The sequence below is a fragment of the Narcine bancroftii genome, chromosome 13 (assembly GCF_036971445.1).
Source record: "Narcine bancroftii isolate sNarBan1 chromosome 13, sNarBan1.hap1, whole genome shotgun sequence".
In the NCBI taxonomy this organism is placed as follows: domain Eukaryota; kingdom Metazoa; phylum Chordata; class Chondrichthyes; order Torpediniformes; family Narcinidae; genus Narcine; species Narcine bancroftii.
In genome coordinates this window covers 72,113,871-72,134,768 of record NC_091481.1, presented here as the reverse complement: position 1 = coordinate 72,134,768, position 20,898 = coordinate 72,113,871, and the positions used below count along the sequence as shown (strand labels likewise).

The 20,898-nt window shown below is 42.9% G+C and overlaps 1 protein-coding gene across 14 annotated transcripts in view; it reads left to right on the top strand.

Moving 5' to 3' along the window:
• LOC138748546 (protein Tob2-like) overlaps positions 1–10,735 on the top strand; it is a 30,529-nt gene extending 19,794 nt beyond the window's left edge. For 9 of the 14 annotated variants that reach the window (XM_069908939.1, XM_069908938.1, XM_069908935.1 and 6 more), the window contains one exon: positions 4,013–5,315. In XM_069908939.1, coding sequence (XP_069765040.1) covers positions 4,068–4,979 — 912 coding nt within the window. In that variant the 5' untranslated portion in view covers positions 4,013–4,067 and the 3' untranslated portion in view covers positions 4,980–5,315. The other 5 variants (XR_011348131.1, XR_011348130.1, XR_011348129.1 and 2 more) reach the window with 4 other exon arrangements.
• Positions 10,736–20,898: the final 10,163 nt, after the last annotated feature.

The window sequence follows — 20,898 nt, the reverse complement described above, 5'->3', positions numbered from 1 at the left end:
ACACCTTTGATGTGTTAATTGTGTAGTGGTCGGTGAAAATTAACAAATTGCATTCAACTTGCACATTGACTTGTAAAAAAAAACACAAAAATGCTGGAGGAACTCAGCAGGCCAAGCAGAGTCCAATGGAGGTAAAGATGTATAACCAAACTTACAGGCCTGAACTCTGAAGCAAAAAGCAAGCAGGCCTCTGAATTAAAAGGCTGGAGGAGAAGGGAAGAAAGGGCAGAGGGAGGAGCAAAAGGGCATAACTGGACATGGGGAGGAGGACAGCAGAGGAAAGGTGAGGATTGCTTGGGGGGAGGGAAGTGGCTCTGAATGCAGAGCTGGAGGAAAGGAAATGGGGAAAGGGTGGTCCTTGCCTACCACTCCACCAGCCTCCATATCCAACATGATTCCTCTTGCCCTCACCTACCACCCCATCAGCCTCCATATCCAACGATTCCCCTCACCTACCACCCCACCAGCCTCCATATCCAACATGATTCCCCTTGCCATCACCCAGTGCCCACCCATTTCAATTCCCTGACCTATTCCAAAGCCAACATGTCTGTCCATGGTCTCATGCACTGCCAGACTGAGACCACCTGCAAATTGAAGGAACAATACCGTGTATTCCATCTGGGCACCCTCTAACTGGATGACATTAACATCATCTTATCTGGTTTCTGTTACCACTTCCTAGCTCTTCCATTCCCCTATCCTATGTCTTTCCTCTAGGTCTCTTTTTTTCTCTCTCTCCCCCTCCTCCCCTCTCTCTCCCTCCTCCTCCCCATCTCTGCCAGCTCTTTACACAAGCCTACCTCCCTTCCTTGATCAATTCTCATCTTTCCTGTCCTCCTATCCATCCCCAATCTTTTGTTTGATGGCCTGTGCTCCCCTTGCCCATTCTTTTCTTCTCCCCCAGTCGTTTTATTCAGGTGCCTGCCCGCTTCTCATACCTTGAAGAAGAGCTCAGGCCCAAAACGTTGATTATATATCTTTACCTCCTATGAACATTGTGTGACCAGGTGAGTTCTTCCAGCAGTTTTTGTATTTCTAACTGCAATCAGTATCTGCAGACCTTAGTGTTTCACCCCACATTTACTTGCATTGCCTCCATAATCAGTAATAGTCTATTGGTTGGGGTATATTAGTGTAATAAACCACCTTGCATCTTTACTGCATCAATACCAGCTTCCTGAAGTGTCTTTGTAGCATTGGGGCTTGCGTTTTATTGTTCAGTCAGTCATTACCTGTGAATTTGACAAGTCTTTCAGATTTGTTCTGTTTTCACTATCAATTTAAAAATAAATACTGGCCTTGCTATTTTGCTGTAGAATGTTGAATGGAGTGTTCTACAACAGTGTACAAAGCTGTTTTTAAAGTTCACGTTCCATGAAACTTTTTTTGTAATAATTCTTGTGCTGCTATGGAGCTGACTTTGTGCCTTCCTGTACTACCTAGTGTTGATGTTACAAGGTCTACTTCCTTTGAGCAGTGGGTTGCTAGAGTCTTTCCTTGGGAGAAGTGCTCCCTTCCAAGTGTCTCTTGAGCCTGGCTTCTTCTTCAACATCTCAGGGTGAATTTGAACATGCAAAAAAAAACACTTAGTTGTGTCTCCATCCAGTCACAGGTTCTTGGTTTGCTGGCTGCACCAATACAGGAGATGGGGAAAAAAATTTTTTTTACTGTGATCATTTAAAATTTTCTGTACTGCATTAACTATCCAAAACCCATATTGTATTTTGGTTGAATGTTCTTTTCAGAAACACTAATCCTCTGCTTTAAAGACTAATTCATACCACAAGAATTCAGGCAATCAATCACTTCCATGTTTTTTCTATTTAATCTGTCCTGTTGTGTCATGCTGTAAATGACCTGTTCCCAGCTCTGCCCAACATAAGGAACCTCTGATCAAAACCTATTGTGATGCCTTGTTTCAATTTCGCTTCCGCACCCCATCCCCACATCGACATGTCTGTCCGTGGCCTCATGCACTGACAAATCAAGGCCACCCGCAAATTGGAGGAGCAGCACCTAGGCCCTCTCCAACCGGATGGCATTAACATCACCTTCTCTGGTTTCTGTTCACTCTCCCTCACCACTGCTCTCGACCCAAATGTTTCTGAAATATTTGGCTTAATTAAAAATTATAATTGCCCCATTTCCTTTGGAGTTATGAAACTGTGCACATAACGAGTCAACGAGGGATGATTAAAATGGCGGTTTTCAAACCTTTTTCTTCCCATTCACACCACCTTAAGCACTTACTAATCACAGAGCTCTCGTGGCATAGGGAATGCTTAAGGTGGAATGTGAGTTTAGGGGGGCAGTTTGAAAACTGGACCCATTAGATGCATGTATGTAGATGCAAAGCACAGCAGCCAAAACTCTTTACTCTCATCAGTGGCTGTTTGGGACTGTCATTACCAATGCTAATCGGTAGAATTTACTGGTGGTATTGAACCTCAATACACTTTACAGGAATGGTGTGATTACATTTCAACTAGTTGTAATCTTTGTTTGATTTTTCAATGATTATATAAAGGGAAAGATAAAGGATTATTCCTTTATTAAAGCATCTGCATTCTGCTTGATTCTTCTGAAATCCAGGCAAAATTAAAGAATATTTACTTATTCAGGATGTGGATGGTGGCAAGGCCACTATTGTCATCCATCCCTACTTGCCCACCCACTGCAGAAATTGTAAGCTGCTGCAGTCTTCCTGCTGGAGACACTTTTATGGTTCTTAGTGGGCTTGATCAGCCATTCTCAATGGGGGCCATATCTCACCCCACCCCACCCTCCCCCAGCGGGGCCCACAGCACAAACAAGGAGGGCCACGGGCTGAAATCGTAACATTTTTTATTTTTTATGTAGTCAATAGGAGAGAAGTACAGAAGAAACCAAATAAACCTGACTGCTTCACAGAAAAGGGGGCCTATAAACTTTGAGCAGAGTTTTGAGGATGGCTGGTTTCGACACTACAAAAATTAAAACTGCTTTTAACTTCCAAGTTGGTATAGTGCAGGACTTGAAACCTGCAGGCAAGTGTTTCTGTGTGCTTGCCACTTTTGTTCATGGCAGCTAAGGTCCAGGGTTTGAGGGGTGCAGCAAACAAGCTGAGAAACCGGGATGCATATTGGAGCTGTTGATCGCACTGCACTGTATTGTAACTAGACAGTGATGTTACAAGGATTTGGAAGTATAAATATCTTATGCCTTCCAGATATTTGTTACTGGCCAGCAGTACACTTTGTCCATTCACACTGGGGCGATGTCTGGAAAGAACATTTTAAACTGTACATAAGGTGAAGTACTGGTGATTACAATCCAGGTGGAATTTAATGTGATTGAATATATTGCTCAAGTTCACATAGAATTCTATTATACAGCGCAGGAGGACAGTCAGGCCATTGCGACTGCCAACTTTGTGTATACTCTTCAATTACTCCCACTCCCCTGCCCTTTTGCCCTGTCCCAGAGTTGTTTTTGTTTAAGTATTTGTCCAATTTGGAAAGTATTCCAGGTATTGCTTTTTTCCCTCTTTGAAGTTTGTTTGCTGATTATCTGATGTTATCTAATTATTTATATTAGAATAATTATTGTCTAATGACACTGCAATGAATTTCATCATATTTCCTCAATCAGAACTTGATTTTTGAAGCACAATTAAAATAACCTTCTGCTGGAATGAAGCGAGGGGTAGATGCGATGTTGGAATTGTATTTTTTTATATTCAATTATTTTGTCCTTGATCCTGTTGGGGAACTCGTGTGTGGATGAGTTCAGAAAACCAGAAGTATAGCTTCTAAACTTTGTCACCCTTTTGACTATTTAGCAACTTAAGCTATTTTTATTTCTGGCTTTTTCTTTATTGTTGCTGCCTTCAGGCGTGAAGTCTGAAACTTGAAATTAGGATTGAATCTGAGACCTAATCATTGTTTTAAACAGGCTCATCCTGATTGAAACTGGGTTCCCAGAGAAAATGAAGGTTCAATCTAACTGCTCCTTTTCTCTTTTTTTAAAGGAATTGAGAGGATTTGAAGTTTGTACACTGCCTTGCCCCAGTCACCATATCAAGCATGCATTTGGAAATCAAAGTGGCTTTAAATTTCATAATCTCCTATCTGTACAACAAATTACCGCGGCGTCGTGCAGACCTCTTTGGGGAGGAGCTGGAGCGGTTGCTAAAACAGAAATATGAGGGCCACTGGTACCCAGAAAAGCCTTTGAAGGGATCTGGGTACAGGTGTGTCCATATCGGCGAAACTGTGGACCCCATCATTGAGCAGGCTGCGAGGAGGAGTGGATTGGATATAGAAGATATTCGAGCCAATGTTCCCCAAGAATTGAGTCTTTGGATTGATCCATTTGAGGTCTCCTATCAAATCGGTGAGAAGGGGGCTGTGAAGGTCCTCTACATGGACGACAATGAGAGTGTAGAATTGGACAAAGAAATAAAGAGCAGCTTTAACCCAGAGGCCCAGGTTTTCACACCCATCACTGATCAAGGCAATTCTTTATCTAATTCCCCTTCTCCATCCTTTGGGAATTCAGTAAGCCCCACTTTCATCCCAAGGTCCACTCAGCCAATCACATTCACCACTGCAGCTTTTGCTGCCACAAAGTTTGGGTCCACCAAGATGAAAACTGGAGGCCGCAGGATGGCTCGCTCTCCAACCAATGGCTTGATCAAGCAGAAGGGGTTGTCCACATCGATGCACTCGCTAGTCCTCGGCAGCAACCAGATTCCACCATCCTCCCTCTCTCCAAATGCCAAGGAGTTTGTCTACCCTGGCTCATTGAACTTGTACTTCGGCAATGAAAATCAGTCATCGTCAGGCCCAGCACCATTTCCTAATGCCTTTGAGGTGCCACCAATCTACAACAACAACCTGGGTGAGAAAGCCCCATTTGTGGAAGGACTTGACTTCAACTTGAATACCATGCAGTATCCTAACCAGCCATTTCAGCCAGTTGTCTTGGCAAACTAAAATATTTAGTGAAGAACCCTTTATATACATAACTCAAAGAAGGCCAACACTAATATATTGTGTTAAAGAGCACTTTGGAACAGTTTAAAGTTAAGCCTCCAATCCCATTTAATCATCTCCCAAGTTTTCAAAATTTTCTTTGAAATTGTTCAAGTTGCATACTGCAATCCATTGGTAGGTTGTAGGTTTTTCCAGAGTTGATTACCCTTTTTTCTTGTCGAAAATTCTATATTCCTCCCTTGGGAAACATGGCAACAAAAGTCCATCTTAAAAGTGAAATACTGAAATATTAGAATACTCTAAATTTGAGTAAAATAAAGGTCACAATATTTATAACTGGTAGTGTTATCAGTTTTTCACAGCAGTTAGATTTGGGGGATTACCTCACACCTGTGCCAGTATCTATCTGTGTTTAATTTTGCACTGTAGTTGGTAAGGTAGGAGCTAGATCAGGATTGCTAGAACACGTTCCCCACTTATTTTTATTGTTGCTAGTGGGATGAGAAGGCGTTACTAATGAATGAGTTTGGCAGGTTCACAGTGAAGCAGAATCCTGCCAGAGAAAGCCTCATGAAGCAGCAGGAGTGTCTCGCTTATCCAGTCCAAGCTGGTTGGTCGTGGAATTTGCTCTGTTTGCTCTTTCTCCTCAAACTCAGCGAGTCTTGTCAACAAAGAACACCTCACTCTGCACTGCAACAGAATCTACAGTTTTTGGTTAAAGGGCTTTGAAGGTCTTCGTCCACGTTGATCTCCTAATTCAAACTACTGCATTGTGTGGCAACTAGCAAAAAATTAAAAATCCTGTGAAGCTGTGCATCATTTTCTGAAGACCAATGACATTTGGCTGGACTACGTAACAAGCTCCAGGTCGAAGATCTGCAGTACTTTGTGTCTTACAGAGAGCCTCCTACCATCTCTGCTGTTGGGTTGGGGAGCAATTGAAGCAGCAAGTGTGGCAGTTAGATGTCGCAGTGATGTGATGACAGGGCATTTACATCCCAGTGTAAGGCCTTTCTGTAATCCCTTTTGAATTTAAACCTTGGTGTTCCAGGTTGTATTCTTTGTTTTTCACTTGGGTTCTTTATGACTCAAAGCTATTTTCTCCTATAATGCAAAGAGATGGTGCAGACTGAGTGACATCAAGGTTTTAATGGTGGGAGGGACACATTACACTTGGGAATAACGTGTCTTTATGGGTGCTGTAAGTTATTTGCCTCTGACACTAGATGTAGCTCAACTAGTGAATGATTGCATAAAAAAATAACTGTCAGGAGATTTGAGTAACCATGGAATCCAGGCATTGTCCGAAACTGGTCCAACAATTAAGAGCATGAAGCACATTGGGTCTTTGCGGTGGTCTAGCTTTTAACGGCAGTATCTTACCAGGTTCATGCTTGGCCAATGTGTTCAGGATGCAAGTGACCAAATTATAGTTGAAATTCTACATGGGTAACGGACCGTTAGGACCACCTAGTAAAAGCTGTATCCTGTAGGTTAGTTTTCAGGTGCCTGAAAGTGACGAATGAATTTTGTAATGCCCAAATCACTTGCATATTTAAAAAAAAAACTATGCTGTTGCCTGTATTGCTTCCATGGTGATCATCTGAGGACCCAGCTTCCTTTCCATTAAGAAGCAATGCAATATGTTTGGAGGTTAGTTCTTGCAGTAAGTGCATTGAATTTATGATGGAACCACCAGTTAAGAGAATCATCCAGAAAAATACTTCAGTGATGCTCATGTGATTACATCCCTAGAGAATGTGACACTTTTGAATGAAGTTTACGAAATTCGGCAGGTAGAGCATCTTGCTGCAGTTAGGGTCCCGTGAAACCTAAAGCCTACGGTCGGCAGCTAATCTTGTAATGGAAATCAAGTGCCAAGTAGGTGGGGATGTAGTTCAGAGAACCTTGTTGCATCTGGGAGTTTTTGTACTGAAAATTGTTATAGGAGGAGTAACAGAGGGATTTGGGAAAATTCTTCAAAGTTATTGTAAAATATACTCGAGGACATGTGCAGCAGTGTTTACTTTGTCATTTATAACAAAAATAAACTAGCATAATCTTTGAGGCAGGGAGCAATATTTAATTTGATGCGTTTACAACGCTACCAGGCTGTTTATTTCAGTCTATGAATGGTGATGAGATTATCAGTTTGATAAATATTTTATCCTAATATTTCAGAGTTGTTCCATTTTGCTGCAATATTTGACTAAATTAAACATTTGTTAGAACAGTTAATTAGGTTTAGAATTTTAGTAAAGGATAGAGGGTTTTGCAAATCAATAGAAACACTTCTGCACACATTATAAATATATGCAAGAAGACCTGTGCTGTTTATAACCCACAAGATTTGGACATCTTCTGTTGACCCCCTGGATGTTCATGACCTCGTACTAGCTTCCTTCAGCTCCTTGCACGTCCCTCTTACCCGCTGAACAAGCTGTAAGCAGCTTATTCCAATCCACCCATGAAGAAATTCATTTTAATTGGTTCTGAAACCCTGCCCAGAATAACTGGTGCTTCAGCAGGAAGGATGGATGACCAAAGCTTTTTATTTGTCTTTGCAATTTGCCAGAAGTGAATTGTTTGTATTGTTCTCTTGTTGAAAGTCGGTGGACTCTTCTGAGCCAGGGTTATACATGCACAGTTTGGTTAAGAAAACTTTATTGTGTGTGTGTCTTTCTTTCTCTCTCCCAACCCACCCAGAATGCATTGCCCTGTGGCAGTCTGTTAGTTAATGCAAGCATCTCCTCTGTATTTCTGTTTTACTGTGATATTTGTCCTGGCATCCTATCCAAAACGATGCAGCTAAAGTGGGGGGAATAAAAGCTAGGTTCAAACGAGCAGGTAATAAAGCTAGTCAGAGGCTGGCAAACAGCACAAGTACATGTTTTGGATAAAAACTCCATCCTTCAAAAACTATTGATAAACTACTGAACCATAAAATACCAAGTACTTTTACTTTGAGGTATAATAGTCTATTATTAATAGTCTATTTAACGAGAATTGGTCTGAAACACAATCCCAGGTTGAAGTGATGGTTGAACAGCTTTCTCCTGTTCACCCTTTGGCGTGTGTCACTTTGAACAATGGACTCGGTGCAGCCAGTCGGTATAGATTGCCTTCTTTCTGATTTTCAGCTTTAAATGTCCTATATTTATATATACCATATATGGTGTTGTACAGGATGATGCTTGAAACTTAAAAATATCATCTTAAAATTAGTTCGCCGGGTCTAAAATTCTAACTTTGACAATGAAGTCTCAACACCACCGCCATCTTCTCGCCGGCTCCAATATAATCTCGTGCATGCCCCATTAGTTATTCACGAAGTCTCAGCACTCCTCCGTGGGGTCCATCTGCCAAGTCCAATTGCTGTCTGCGCTATACAGGTTTTAAATGGCCTGTTACAGGAGCTGACAGTGGTTTATTTTAAAATATCCAAATAAAATTTAAACTTTTAAATGATCATTTGGTATTAAAATATTATGAATTGCTTTTAACAGCATTGACTGGTCAGCAGTAAGTGCCAGATTTTTTTTGGGGGTGGGGGGAGGCATCGTCTTATTCAAAGGGTATCACTCAAACCAACATTTTAGGTGGAAATTCTGGGATCGTCCTGTACACGAGTTGCCCTGTACGATCGCATATATGGTAGTTTTAGCATTAAAATGTCTCTGAACTACCTAGTTAATCTTGCATTTCAGCTTGGCCAGGATACTGTGACTTGAAACCTCCAAAACACAACTTGAACAAAGTAAATGTCATTATGATCAAGAATCATATAAGGACGCCCTGAAGGGCCAGACATATAGTTACCTTTAAGGTATTTACGATCTTGAACTGTTGTGGGAGTCATGAAGTTATTAAGCATGAAGCAATTGTTATGGAGTTGAAGTTCTGAGTGAAAGTGAACCAGGGACTAATTGTTACTGCTCTATAATCTGCTTGGCCACTGTTTCAGCAAATCCATGGAACCCCCTTGGCTGAGTCATTATTGTCCAACACACCCATACTGCTAGTAAACTCCACTGCCACTTCAACCCAGGATCCATGATGCTGGAACACTATTGATTTTTTTTAAGCTGATGTGAATTTTGTGCTGTTATGCCAATGTATCAAGCACACTACAAGACCAAGACCGCTGAAATTGATCATTTTTAAAAGCTTTGAAGTCGATATGCACTGCCCAACTTCCCCCTCTCCCTGCTCTTTCTTTGCCCCGTTGAAATGGCTTGTTATTTCTGTTAACCTAAACAGTTGTGCTTTGATATTCATACACTCTGAAATGCAAATACCATAACTGCCTACAATTTGCAACTTAACTGATTCTGGAATTGAAGGTGGTCACCAAATTGTTTACAATCGAGAGTTTCAGTAAAGCACCATCCAAAATCTGCATTTTTTTTCTGTGCTTACTAATTTTTAATAAGAAGTGACAGGGAATGTGCACTTTAGAGTAGAAAGTAATGTGGAGGGAATGGTGGTAGGTAAAGGACCATTGTAAATGTTGTTCTGTTCACCTAGGACTGCTTTTGACTCTAAAGTTAAAACAGTCTCTGTGCTCTCTGCTCGTGCCCCCGTGACCATTTAGCGTTCACTGTGCTCTTCCAAAGTTGAGGTTAGCATCCTGGTGTTGTTGGAAAAGGTTTCCAGACTACCAGTTAAATACTGGTGGAAAAACGCAAGGAAGGCCGTCTGCCTTGTGAATTGGAATGTACGTCCCTCAAATGTTGGTAACGACAGAACAACTATCAACAAAAGGCAGATTTTTGTCCTTGGGTCTTGAAGGCCCTGTGGCCAAACTCGCAGTTTGGGATCAATAAGTTTGGTCTCTCCAACCCAGCCCTCACTTGAGTCACATGCCCGACAAGATTTGCAACCTTGAAGATTTAATCACCAGGTTTCTGGCCTTCAGTCTTCATTAGAGAAGGAGTAAACTGGTCCAAGCAGGGGTTAGTTTTATGTCGATGCTTGGCACATGATGGATCATTTGAACCACTGTACCAGACTATACTAGGACAGCCTTGGTGACCTCTAATCAGTTCTGCTTACCAGTAAAAGAAATGATCTAGTAGTGAGGTATATAATTGGTTTCATTTAGGGTTTTTAGATGTGTTGGGGAAAGAAAAACTAGTAATTTTGTTAAAAATTAATTTTTTTGGAGGACTTTTTATTCCTTTTTTTCTCCCTTACCCCAAGTGTTCTTCATTGAGGTGATGTGATGTATTATGCAGATGTTAGCCTTTCTTTACTTGAACATAAAAAACACTGCTTGGTTTTTTTTATTTTAAAAAAATTTGGCACTAACTGATCGGAATCTTAAGTTTCTTTGGTTTCCTTTGCTTGAATAATTTACTATGTTTGTAAAGGTTAAGAGTATATATTTCTAATGTACATTATTGTAATTTCATTTCAGATTTCATATGCGACAAATTATTTTTTCAAAAAAAATTGAAAACCGATATTGACATTGTACGCTTCAGAAAAAGTAAAAGCGGTGGCAGGATTTTTTCAAATTATGTACATTTTACTTTTTTTGAAAGGAATGGTTATTTTCTGTTAAGGAAAGTGGATGCAAATAATTCCTTTTATTGTAGACTGAAAAATATCCCAATTTTCTACTTTGGAACATTGTGCAATACTTGCTTGACGCTAAGATGTTTTTGCAGATTTGTTGTAGGTGAGGTCAGAGCTGTATAGTTTATAATGTTCCGGATCTTTTTTAACTTTGTATTAAAAGCATGAAAATTGGAGCTCATTGTGTGTACGTCCTTTTTCTGGAGATGAAACCCATGCATTCGACAATGAAATTTCTTGAGTACAAGATGCCTGTTAGCTCCACTACAACTTGATGCTCCCTTTTATATTTAAAAAAAAATAAATTCGGCTGTCTTTGATGTTCTGTGAGAAGCAGCACACAGCTCTGTCCATTTCTAACCCTGCCAAGAAGGTCCCATCCCCTGCCCTTGTGCACTGTGGCTGGGTGGTTGTTGTCTTGCTGTTGATTGTAGACAATTTAGCACATTCAAATACTCATCTTCCTTCTGCACCCAAGAGCAAACATAAATTTTGTCCTTCAAACCTTGGTATTGTTCATAATGGAACTCGTGTTAACTTAAATCAATGAGAAATATTCAGTTAAATTAGAAACAGTGTTTTGTACAGTGTCTGCAGACTTTTATTTAACTCAACAACAAACTCACTCATTTAAGGACTCTTGGGCACTTCATTTTCTTTTGTTCTCTCTGTATTGCACAATCGCTTTACTTACATTTGTTATCTGTTTATAGTTCTTGTTTATGCTGTTTTTGCCCTACCAATTAGTGGTGATTCTGCTGTGCCTGCAGGAAAAAGGAATCTCAGGGTTGTATGTGATGTGTATGTACTCTGACAATCAATCTGAATCATTGCTCCACTGCGAAATCTCTTCGAGGGATGCCTAACCTGAAGAGGTTCTCCTCTCTCTGAAGGGAATTCTGTGAGAGTCTCTCTCACTGCTCCCCATTTTGTGTATTAAATTGAGAGCCTGTCACTTTTTCTAATAAGCTGTGTCTTGCCCATATAACTTCCAAAGAAACTTGCAGATCGAAACATGGGCTAACTGCAATCACAATTGCTTCTGTTTAAGGTGAAATGTGTTCCACGTGGCAGTAGATAAAGCAGATGTTCCCACCCCATCACTAAATGAGAAATGTTCTTTTTATTCTAAGTGGTTTTCAGACGTGATTGGAAGTCTCACTCCAGTGGCCTGAGAATAAAGAATGTGGACTGGCCCCCTGCTGTTAGGGATGCTGGCAACCCAACCCCGGACGCTCCAGCTTGTACAGTAAAAGCCTCGTTTTCTTTTCACCTCACCTAACAAATTTTTTGTTTTTCCTGTAGTTGGTAGGAGAAATGCAGAAGAACCAAAACGTGACCACTTCACTGGGAAGGGGGCCCCATAAACTGAGCAGAGCCCTAGGGGGGCCATAGCTGAAGAGGTTGAAGATTATGATGACCAATATCTTCAATTAAACTATTTAGAATGATAGTGGGAGCCTGTTTTGTGTAATTTGGTGGATTTCCTACATTGCAGCAGAGATTAAACCTAAATGCACTTCATTGTAAACTGATTGGGGACATCCTGAAGTTAAGGCAAATAAAGAATTTTATTAACTTGTCTTGCAGTACAAATTTGCCCCAATGTACCTTTTCAATTTGTGTAGGGGAGAAAAAATTGTTCTTGGGTCTCTACTTGTTTTTTTTTTAAAAAACCATCTGTTCAAAGAGAGAAAGACATGAAAATATCACATGGTAAATCCATTCAGTTGAATAATTGCCAAACCTGATATCTGTAATCGGAGCAGACGGCAGGGTTTTTTAAAAAAAAAACCTGCCTTTCACTTTCTAAAACCTAGGACAGATCTTTTATTTTGAATGTTTTTGAGAATTATCAATCAACATGCAGTCAAAACGAGGGGAATGGGACAAATTTGGTATCACCACACATATCTAAGCAATGCTACCTCAGCCAGAGGCCAAGCAGCTGAATAAGTGTGATCTATGAGACCAGATTACTAAACACAGGGTGTTGGTCAAACTGTACACTTTATATGGTAAAGGTGCATAACCAGTGTTTTGAGCAAAACATAGGCAGGTGCCTGATTAATGATGGTTGGGGGGAGGAGGTAAATGATGGATTGCACGAGAAAACGGGGAGGGGGATGGTTCTGAATGGAGAGGGAAGGGGGTGGAGAGTTGGATGAAACGAGGGAGAATACGAGTGTGGTAGAAGAGCTTTCAACTTCCATTCATTGGATACATCTAAATTGAGTGGCAGATAATGAAGAGCTTTCATCTGGAAATGTGGTTACTGAGGTATAACTGGATGCAATAGCTGTGCTGGCAGGCCCCATGAATTCTCTTCCACAGAGTGCATCATGTGATTCTGCAGGGAGCAATAAACATTGCAGCAAGTATGGTAGGTTATTATGAAACTGTAAATCTTGCACCAGAGGTCAGATGGGCCATGGTTTTGTTTTGATTTTATCATTTTCAGCAATAATTACCCAGATTCTGCATTTCAGTTGCTCATTTGTCATGTTTTATTTCCAATAGGTTGCAATGCTGATCTCCAACTCATCAAGGTGGAGTTCCATTTGTGATTTATGTCAAGTTATGACCATACTTGATGTTGCCAGGGCTATTGTCAGCCTATTTTTTTCCCCAAACAATTGTTCAGTTGCAAACTGATTCACAGCAAGAAATGACCAGCGCATCAGGATCAGGTTTATTGTCACAAACATGTCACAGAATTTGTTCTTTTGCACGAGCAGAATTGGGTATTACAGGAGCAGAATTGCTATAAATTACAGTTCCTGAATACAAAATTAAAAAATGAGTCCAGAAAGAGTGAGGTAATGTCCATAGATAGGTTCATTGTCCGTTCAGGACAATGTACCGCTGAGTGCTCGTCTTCAGGCTCCTGTACCTCCTTCCTGATGGGGGTAGAGTGAAGAGGGCACGGTCGGGTGGTGGGGGTCTTCGAGGATAGAGGCTGCTTTCTTAAGACACCGCCTCTTGTAGATGTCCTCGATGGAGTGAAGTCTGGTGCCCGTGATGGCGCAGGCCGAGTTCCCAACTCTAGCCTTTTCCTGTCCTGTGTGATGGAACCAGTCAGAATGGAAATATGAATTGGAAATCTGAGGAAGCAACGATGCCAACAATAGAAGATACAAGAAATTATACAGAAGTTGGCTTTAGTAAGATGATGAATAATGGCTGATGTTAAAGGAATTAACAGGGTATTTCATAAATCTATCCCCGTACAGCACTAAAGCTCAAAACTAAAGGTGGACCTGTTATGGTCAGCAAGTCAAAGATCATTTATAAAAAAAAAAGGCTTGATGCCAAAAAGAGAAATGAATCTGATTTGGGGAAAAAAAATTCAGAATTCTGGAGGGCAAAAATCTGATGTTCATGCCGTTGTGTTGTACGCTACACAGGAAGAAGGAGAAATTCTTCTAATTTGTGTTTGGACACTTCGTAACAATGGGCAGAGAATAGAGGAAGTGTTAAAACGTCATGCAGCTATCAGCTCAGGATGGCCAATTTTGGTGGGCAGGGCAGTCCTGTCTCAAAATGGGTTGGACATTCAGGACTGGGAAGGGAGATTTGGTCAAGTTCTCGGTGCCAAAGGATTCTGAGACCGCCGCTGAGCAAGTGTAGAACCTGGGGCGTTAAGGGAGGTGGTTTGGTGTGGGGAAGTGGTACGGAGATCAAAGACCAGTTTTGTCCCACGTGGAGCAAGCATGGGAGAGATTGAAAAGGAATTAACCTGTTCTAAAGGAGGGTGTAGAAATAATGGTGGTCTTTTGGGGGTGTGGGGAGAAATAATAAAATTAATGCTGGTGGGCATGGGGATTTGGGGCAAAAGAAAAGCCCTTGATCTGGAAGTGGAGGCTGAAGAGGACAACCCTGGATCGTGGGAAGATTTCCGGCTCTAAATGTTGCAGCAGGTCTGATGCACATACAACCCTAACCTGGCTGGATTCAGTGGAGGTTTTGAGATGTGGGTAAGTACTGAATTAATTTTTCTAAATGTCTCCAACCCTGACAGAGGTGACCAGTAAGAATCAGAAAATACTGATTGCAAACATGTGGCAGAGAGTTAATGTTTCAAGCCACAGATTCGGCCTGGCCCCAACATTTCCAATATTGTTTCAGATTTCCAGCATTTAACTGCAGGTTTTTACATCTTCCAATAATTGACATGGTCGAGAGTTTGAGAGGATTTGGGTTTCTATCAGGCTCTTTGAAGCCGTTCTAAAAGCTTTTCACAAAGTTTGGAATGACACAAAGTCATCTTTGTGATGCTGGTGTCAACATCTCCGAGGATCTGTTCTGGAGCCTCCATGTTCATGCAATCGTGAAGAAGACTCACCAATGGCTATACTTTGTGAGCAGTTTGGGGTGATTCAGTATGTCACCGAAGGCTTTCGAAAAGTTCAGGTGTATCGTGGAGAGCATTCTGGCTGGTTGCATCACTTGTCTGGTGCGGTGGTGCCAACGCTCAGGACAAGAAATCAAACCCAGAGGGCTGGTAACTCAGCCTGTGACATCACAGGCACCAGACTTCACTCCATTGAGGACATCTACAAGAGATGGTGTCTTAAAAAAGCAACCTCTATCCTCAAGAACCCCCTCCACCCAGGCTGTGCCCTCTTCACTCTGCTACCATCTTGTATAAAGGGGAGGTGGGAAACCAGCGGTAAATGAAGTCATTGCAAGGAATTTATGATGTCTCCAGCATGGGCAAGGGTTCTCCTTGAAATACACAGAAAGGTCTTGAGGCTTTACTGAACCTATAAATGCATCAGTGCCAGATTTATCCTCTCCTCCATTCACAGGTTCCTGCCCATGCAAGGTGCCAGGCCAGTGGTGATGTGAAGATTTGACATGCAATCCTCTCCACCAACACCCCTCTCCCCCTCCAAACCTCCAACCACACCCTCCTTTTCACCCCTAGATCTCAATGCTCTCCCTTCAGCCCTTCTCTCCACCTAACCCACTCCCTCATTACCTCTCATTCTGATCCAGCCTTGCTCTTTCTTCCCGCTCCATTCTTTCCCTGATCACCTGATCTACCTGCTTTCATGACAGGTTTTTACTCAATCTCCTGCCTGCTCCCATTCTGCTGCCTTGCATCTCTCCCCCTCTCCCCATTTGCCCCCCTGCCCCCTTAGAGGGTTAATAGAAACATAGAAAGTCTACAGCTCAATACAGGCCCTTTGTGCTGAACATGTCCCTACCTTAGAAATGCCCCAGCCCACTATTTTTACAAGTTCCCTATCAAAAAGTCTCTCAAAAGACACTATTGTATCTGCCTCCACCACTGTTACCGGTTGCCCATTCCATGCACCCACCTCTCTCTGCATAAAAACAAAACTACCGCTAACATCTATGTACATACTCCCCAGCACCGTAAACCCATGTCTTGTGGCCACCATTTCAGCCCCTGGATAAAGCCTTTGACTATCCACATGATGAATGCCTCTCATCATCTTGTAATCTCTATCAGGTCACCTCTCATCCTCTGTAGCTCCAAAGAGAAAAGGCCGAGTTCACTCAAGCTGGTTTCATAGGTCCTGCTCCCTAAACCAGGCAACATCCTTGTAAATCTCCTCTGCACCCTTTCTATGACTTCCACATCCTTCTGGTAGTGAGGTGACCAGAACTGCGTGCAGTATCCAAGTGGGTCTGACCAGGGTCCTATACAGCAACAACATTACCTCTTGGCTCCTAAATTCAATTTCACGATTAGTGAAGGCCAATATACCATATGTCGGCTTAACCACAGACTCAACTTGGGCAGCTGCTTTGAGCGTCCAATGGGCTCGGACCCCAAGACCCCTCTGATCCTCCCCACTGCCAAGAGTCTTACCATTAATACTATATTCTGCCATCATATTTGACCGACCAAAATGGAACCACTTTACACGTATCTGGGTAGAACTCCATTTGCCACTTCTCAGCCCAGTTGCATCCTGCTGTAACCTTTGACAGCCCTCCACACTATCCACAATACCCTCAACCTCTGTGTCATCGGCAAACTTACTAACCCATCCCTCCATCTCCTCATCCAAGTCATTTATAAAAATCACAGAGTAAGGGTCCCAGAACTGATCCCTGAGGCACACCATTGGTCACCAACCTCCATGCAGAATATGACCCGTCTGCAATCATTCTTTGCCTTCGGTGGGCAAGCCAGTTCCAGATCCACAAAGCAATGTCCTCTTGGATCCCATATCTCCTTACTTTCTCAATTAGCCTTGCATGGGGTACATTATCCAATGACTTGCTGAAATCCAGATACGCCACATTTCCTGCTCTTCCTTCACCAATGTGTTTAGTCACATCCTCAAAACATTTAATCAGGTTCGTGATGCACGACCTGCCCTTGACAAAGCCATACTGACTATTCCTAATCATATTACACCTCTCCAAATGTTCATAGATCCTGCCTCTCACAATCTTCTCCATCATCTTACCAACCACTGAGGTAAGACTCACTGGTCCATAATTTCCTGGATTATCTCTACTCCCTTTCTTGAATAAAGGAACAATGTCCGCAATCCTCCGGAACCTCTCCCGTCCCCATTGCCAAAGATCATGGCCAGAGACTCAACGGCCTCCTCCCACAGTAGCCTGGGATACATCCCATCTGGTCCAGAAAACCTATCCAACTCAATGCTTTCCAGAAGCTCCAGCATTTAGTATCTACATACTCAAGGTTTTCATCACGAGGATCTGTTTCCACGGTGAATACTGAAGTGGTTTTTCATTAAGAACCTCTGCGATTCCCTCCAGTTCCACGTTTTCATTAAGAACCTCTGCGATTCCCTCCAGTTCCATACACACTTTCCCCACTGTCACACTTATTTATTTATTTATTTTTTTATTTTTCACACCATAAACCACATTAACCATGATAGAAACTTTTTCCTTTTCAAATATATACAGTGCCATTTTCTCCCCCCCTCCCTCCTCCCATCCCACCCTCCCTACCTCCCCCCCCGTCCATTTAAAGTCCCACCGTCACACTTGACGGGTCCTATTCTTTCATGTCTTATCCTCGTGCTATTTACGTACTTGTAGAATGCCTTGGGGGGGGGGGGGTCCTTAATCCTGCCCACCAAAGGCCTCCTCTTGGCCCCTTCTGGCTCTCCTAAATTGCTTTTTAAGCTCCTTCCTGTTGGCCTTATAATCTTCTAGATCTCTAACATTACGCAGCTCTCTGAAACTTTTGTAAGCATTTCTTCTCTTCAACTAGATTCTTTTTACAGCCTTTGTGCATCACGGTTCCTGACCATAACTTCCCCGTCTCATTGGAATGGACTGATGAAGAACTTCACACAAATATCCCCAAACATTCACCACATTTCTTCTGCATTTTGACGAGAACATCCATTGCCAATTTAAGCTTCCAATTTTCTGCTGATAGCCTCATAATTCTCCTTATTCCAATTAAACGTTGTCTGTTCCTGTCTCTCTCTCCAATTGTGATCACTACCTTCAAAATGCTCAAAGCTCGCTCACTGGGTTGAGTGAGTGACGGAGTAGGAGCGGGAAGGGAGAGGGATAGGACAGGACAGAAATCGGACATTGAGAGGGTCTCAGTAACTTTCTTCTCCCGCCTTCCAACCCTCTGGACAGGGTTGCTAATTCCAGCTCTCGGCAAACTGGCAGGCAGAGCCAGCAGGTATATTACAGTTAAATTCTTTCCAACCGCCTCCTTCCAGAACCCTGTTGTGACACTAGAAGCAGTCGAGAGTCTGAACTAATCTTTAAGCTCTGGGGACAAACAGTGTCTGTGCAGCTATGGGGGAAGGGGGTTGGGGGTGGGGGCAGAATGAGCGGGGAAAAGAATGAGTGGAGGGACCCACTGTTGTCAGCATATTAACCTTGTATCCCCAGGACAACACCAGTTTTGTACCATCGTGTACAAAGGACATTATACAGCAGGCAAGTTATTGATCAACTCAGATGTGTGGTCAGTTAACGTGGAAATTGAAAATATCCAGATGACGTCGTGCAGGGCGGCCTTAATGTAAACTTGAGGTCGAGTCGGGGGTGAAGAAGACAAATGCGTTGCTGGCGTTCATTTCAGGAGGAATAGAATCGAAGAGCAGGGATGTGATGTTGAGGCTTTAGAAGGCCCTGGTGAGACCTCACTTGTGAAGCAGTTTTGGGCTCATTTAAGAAAGGATGTGCTGACGTTGGAGAGGGTTCAGAGGAGGTTTCCAAGGATGATTCTGGGAACACGAGGAGCATTTGACGGCTCTTGTCTTGAACTCGTTGGAATTTTGGAGAATGAGGGGGAATCCCATTGAAACATTTCAAAAGTTGAAAGGCTTGGTCAGAGTAGATGCAGAAAACTTGTTTCCCACAGTGGGAGCATGTAGGACAAGAGGGCACAACTTCAGGATTGAAGGACATTCACTTAGAACAGAGATGCGGAGGAATTTCAGCCAAAGAGGGGGTGAATCTGTGGAATTTGTTGTGGAGGCTGGGTCATTGGGTGTATTTGAGGCCGAGATTAACAGGATTTTGATTAGCCAGGCCGTCAAAGGTTATGGGGAGAAGGCCGGGCAGTGGGGTTGAGTGGGGTAATTGGATCAGCTGGCGGGGCAGACTCTGGGCTGAATGGCCTATTTCTGCTCCTACGTCTTTATAACCATGCACTCACACGGAGGACAAGAAAACTCCACGCAGACAGCACTGGAGGTCAGGATCAAACCTGGGTCTGTGGCGCTGGGAGGCAGGGGCTCCACCCTGCACCCTCCTCCTTAATGGACCTGGTCTTACTGATGTCACCCTCGATGGGTCTGAGTGAGTACTGGTTACAACCGCTTGGGGAGACAACAAGAGCTCCATATAAAAAAAATCCTTCATCCCAACAATGTCGGGCTGGACACAATTAAAACTGGCCTCTCAAATCAAGTATAAAAATACAAGGTCAGGTGACCACACACAAGGTTCATTTAATTTAGTTTCTATATTTAAAAAAAAATTTAGACATACAGCACAGTAACAGGCCCTTTTGGCCCTGGAGCCCGTGTGCTCAGTTACATCCCTCTGATCAATGAACCTGCCAACCCTGTTAATGTTCGTTCTCAGAATGAGGAAGGAAACTGGGGCATCAGCAGGAAACCCACGCAGACGCAGGGAGAATGTACACACACCTTACAGACAACGCCGGATTCGATCACAGGTCCCTGGTGTATAATAACATTACGCTAACTGCTAGGGAAATTGGCCTGTTTTTAAAGGAGAAAGATTTGGGAATGAAAGTCTGGAACCTGGCAGCACAGGAGGAACCTGGAATGTCGTGAGGGAACGCAGACACCCTGAAGGACTGTGAGATCCCTGTGGGTGTGGAGTAAGGAGGGGTTTGGGGAGTTTTGTGATCAAAGTGATAGTTGTTGAAATGGATGAAATATTGACCTGATGGAAAGACAGGGATCTGGCAGCAACTTGGAATAAAACCTCGTAACCGTTGCAACTGGCAGCAGGTCTCCAAGTGTGAGACCCCTGGAGGAAGAATAGAAGAAACCACATTAATGGTCAGGAGTAAAACATGAAAGTTTCCAGATGCCGTGGTTGAATTGAAAACACAAAGCTGGAGAAACTCGACAGGTCAAACAGTAAACTTCATATAACAAAGATAAAGGTCGGGGGGAGTCACGTGATGGAGTAGTGACTGGTTGATTGGAACCAGCTCTCTCCAGAGAAAAGAAAAAAGATTGAAAAAACAGAGCTCAATAAACATTAAATACAGGAAGAGAAAGATAAAGTTACAGAGAAGAGACAGAAGATGGCTCCCAAAAGAGAAAAAGTAAAAATAACAGAGAAAAGGGAAGAAGGAAAATCACTGGAGAAGAAAGAAGAAGGCCCGTCGGAGCAGAGAGCCAGCGTGGAGAGGAGCGGCTGATCTCCGACGTTGGTGAGTCCCCAGAGGAGCAGTGTCTTCCTGACCGGCGGACTTCAAAAATGGCTCTCAGGGCCAAGCAGAGCTGCGCAACTGCGCAAGTAAAGGAAAAGGTTAACGCCGGCGGGAGGGGGACCCAGCTGGGGAGCGGCCAGCTGAGAGACACCCAGTATTAGGGTGTTCGGCTGGGGGAAGTAAGCAAGAAAGAAAAGAAGAGTGGTGAGAAAGAGAATGAAGGGTTGGAAGAGGGTGAGTGGCAACGGGGTGACCAGCAGGGGGACGACCTTCAGCGGGTGGCCCAGCAGCAGGACAACCTGCCGCGGGAGGCCCAGCAAGGATACAGAAGAAGCTCACCAGAGAAGAGAAAATGAGACAGACATAGATACAGACACAGAAGAAGAGGAGGAAGACCAAGAATTTCAAAGGAAAGAAGGTAAAATAGAAGGA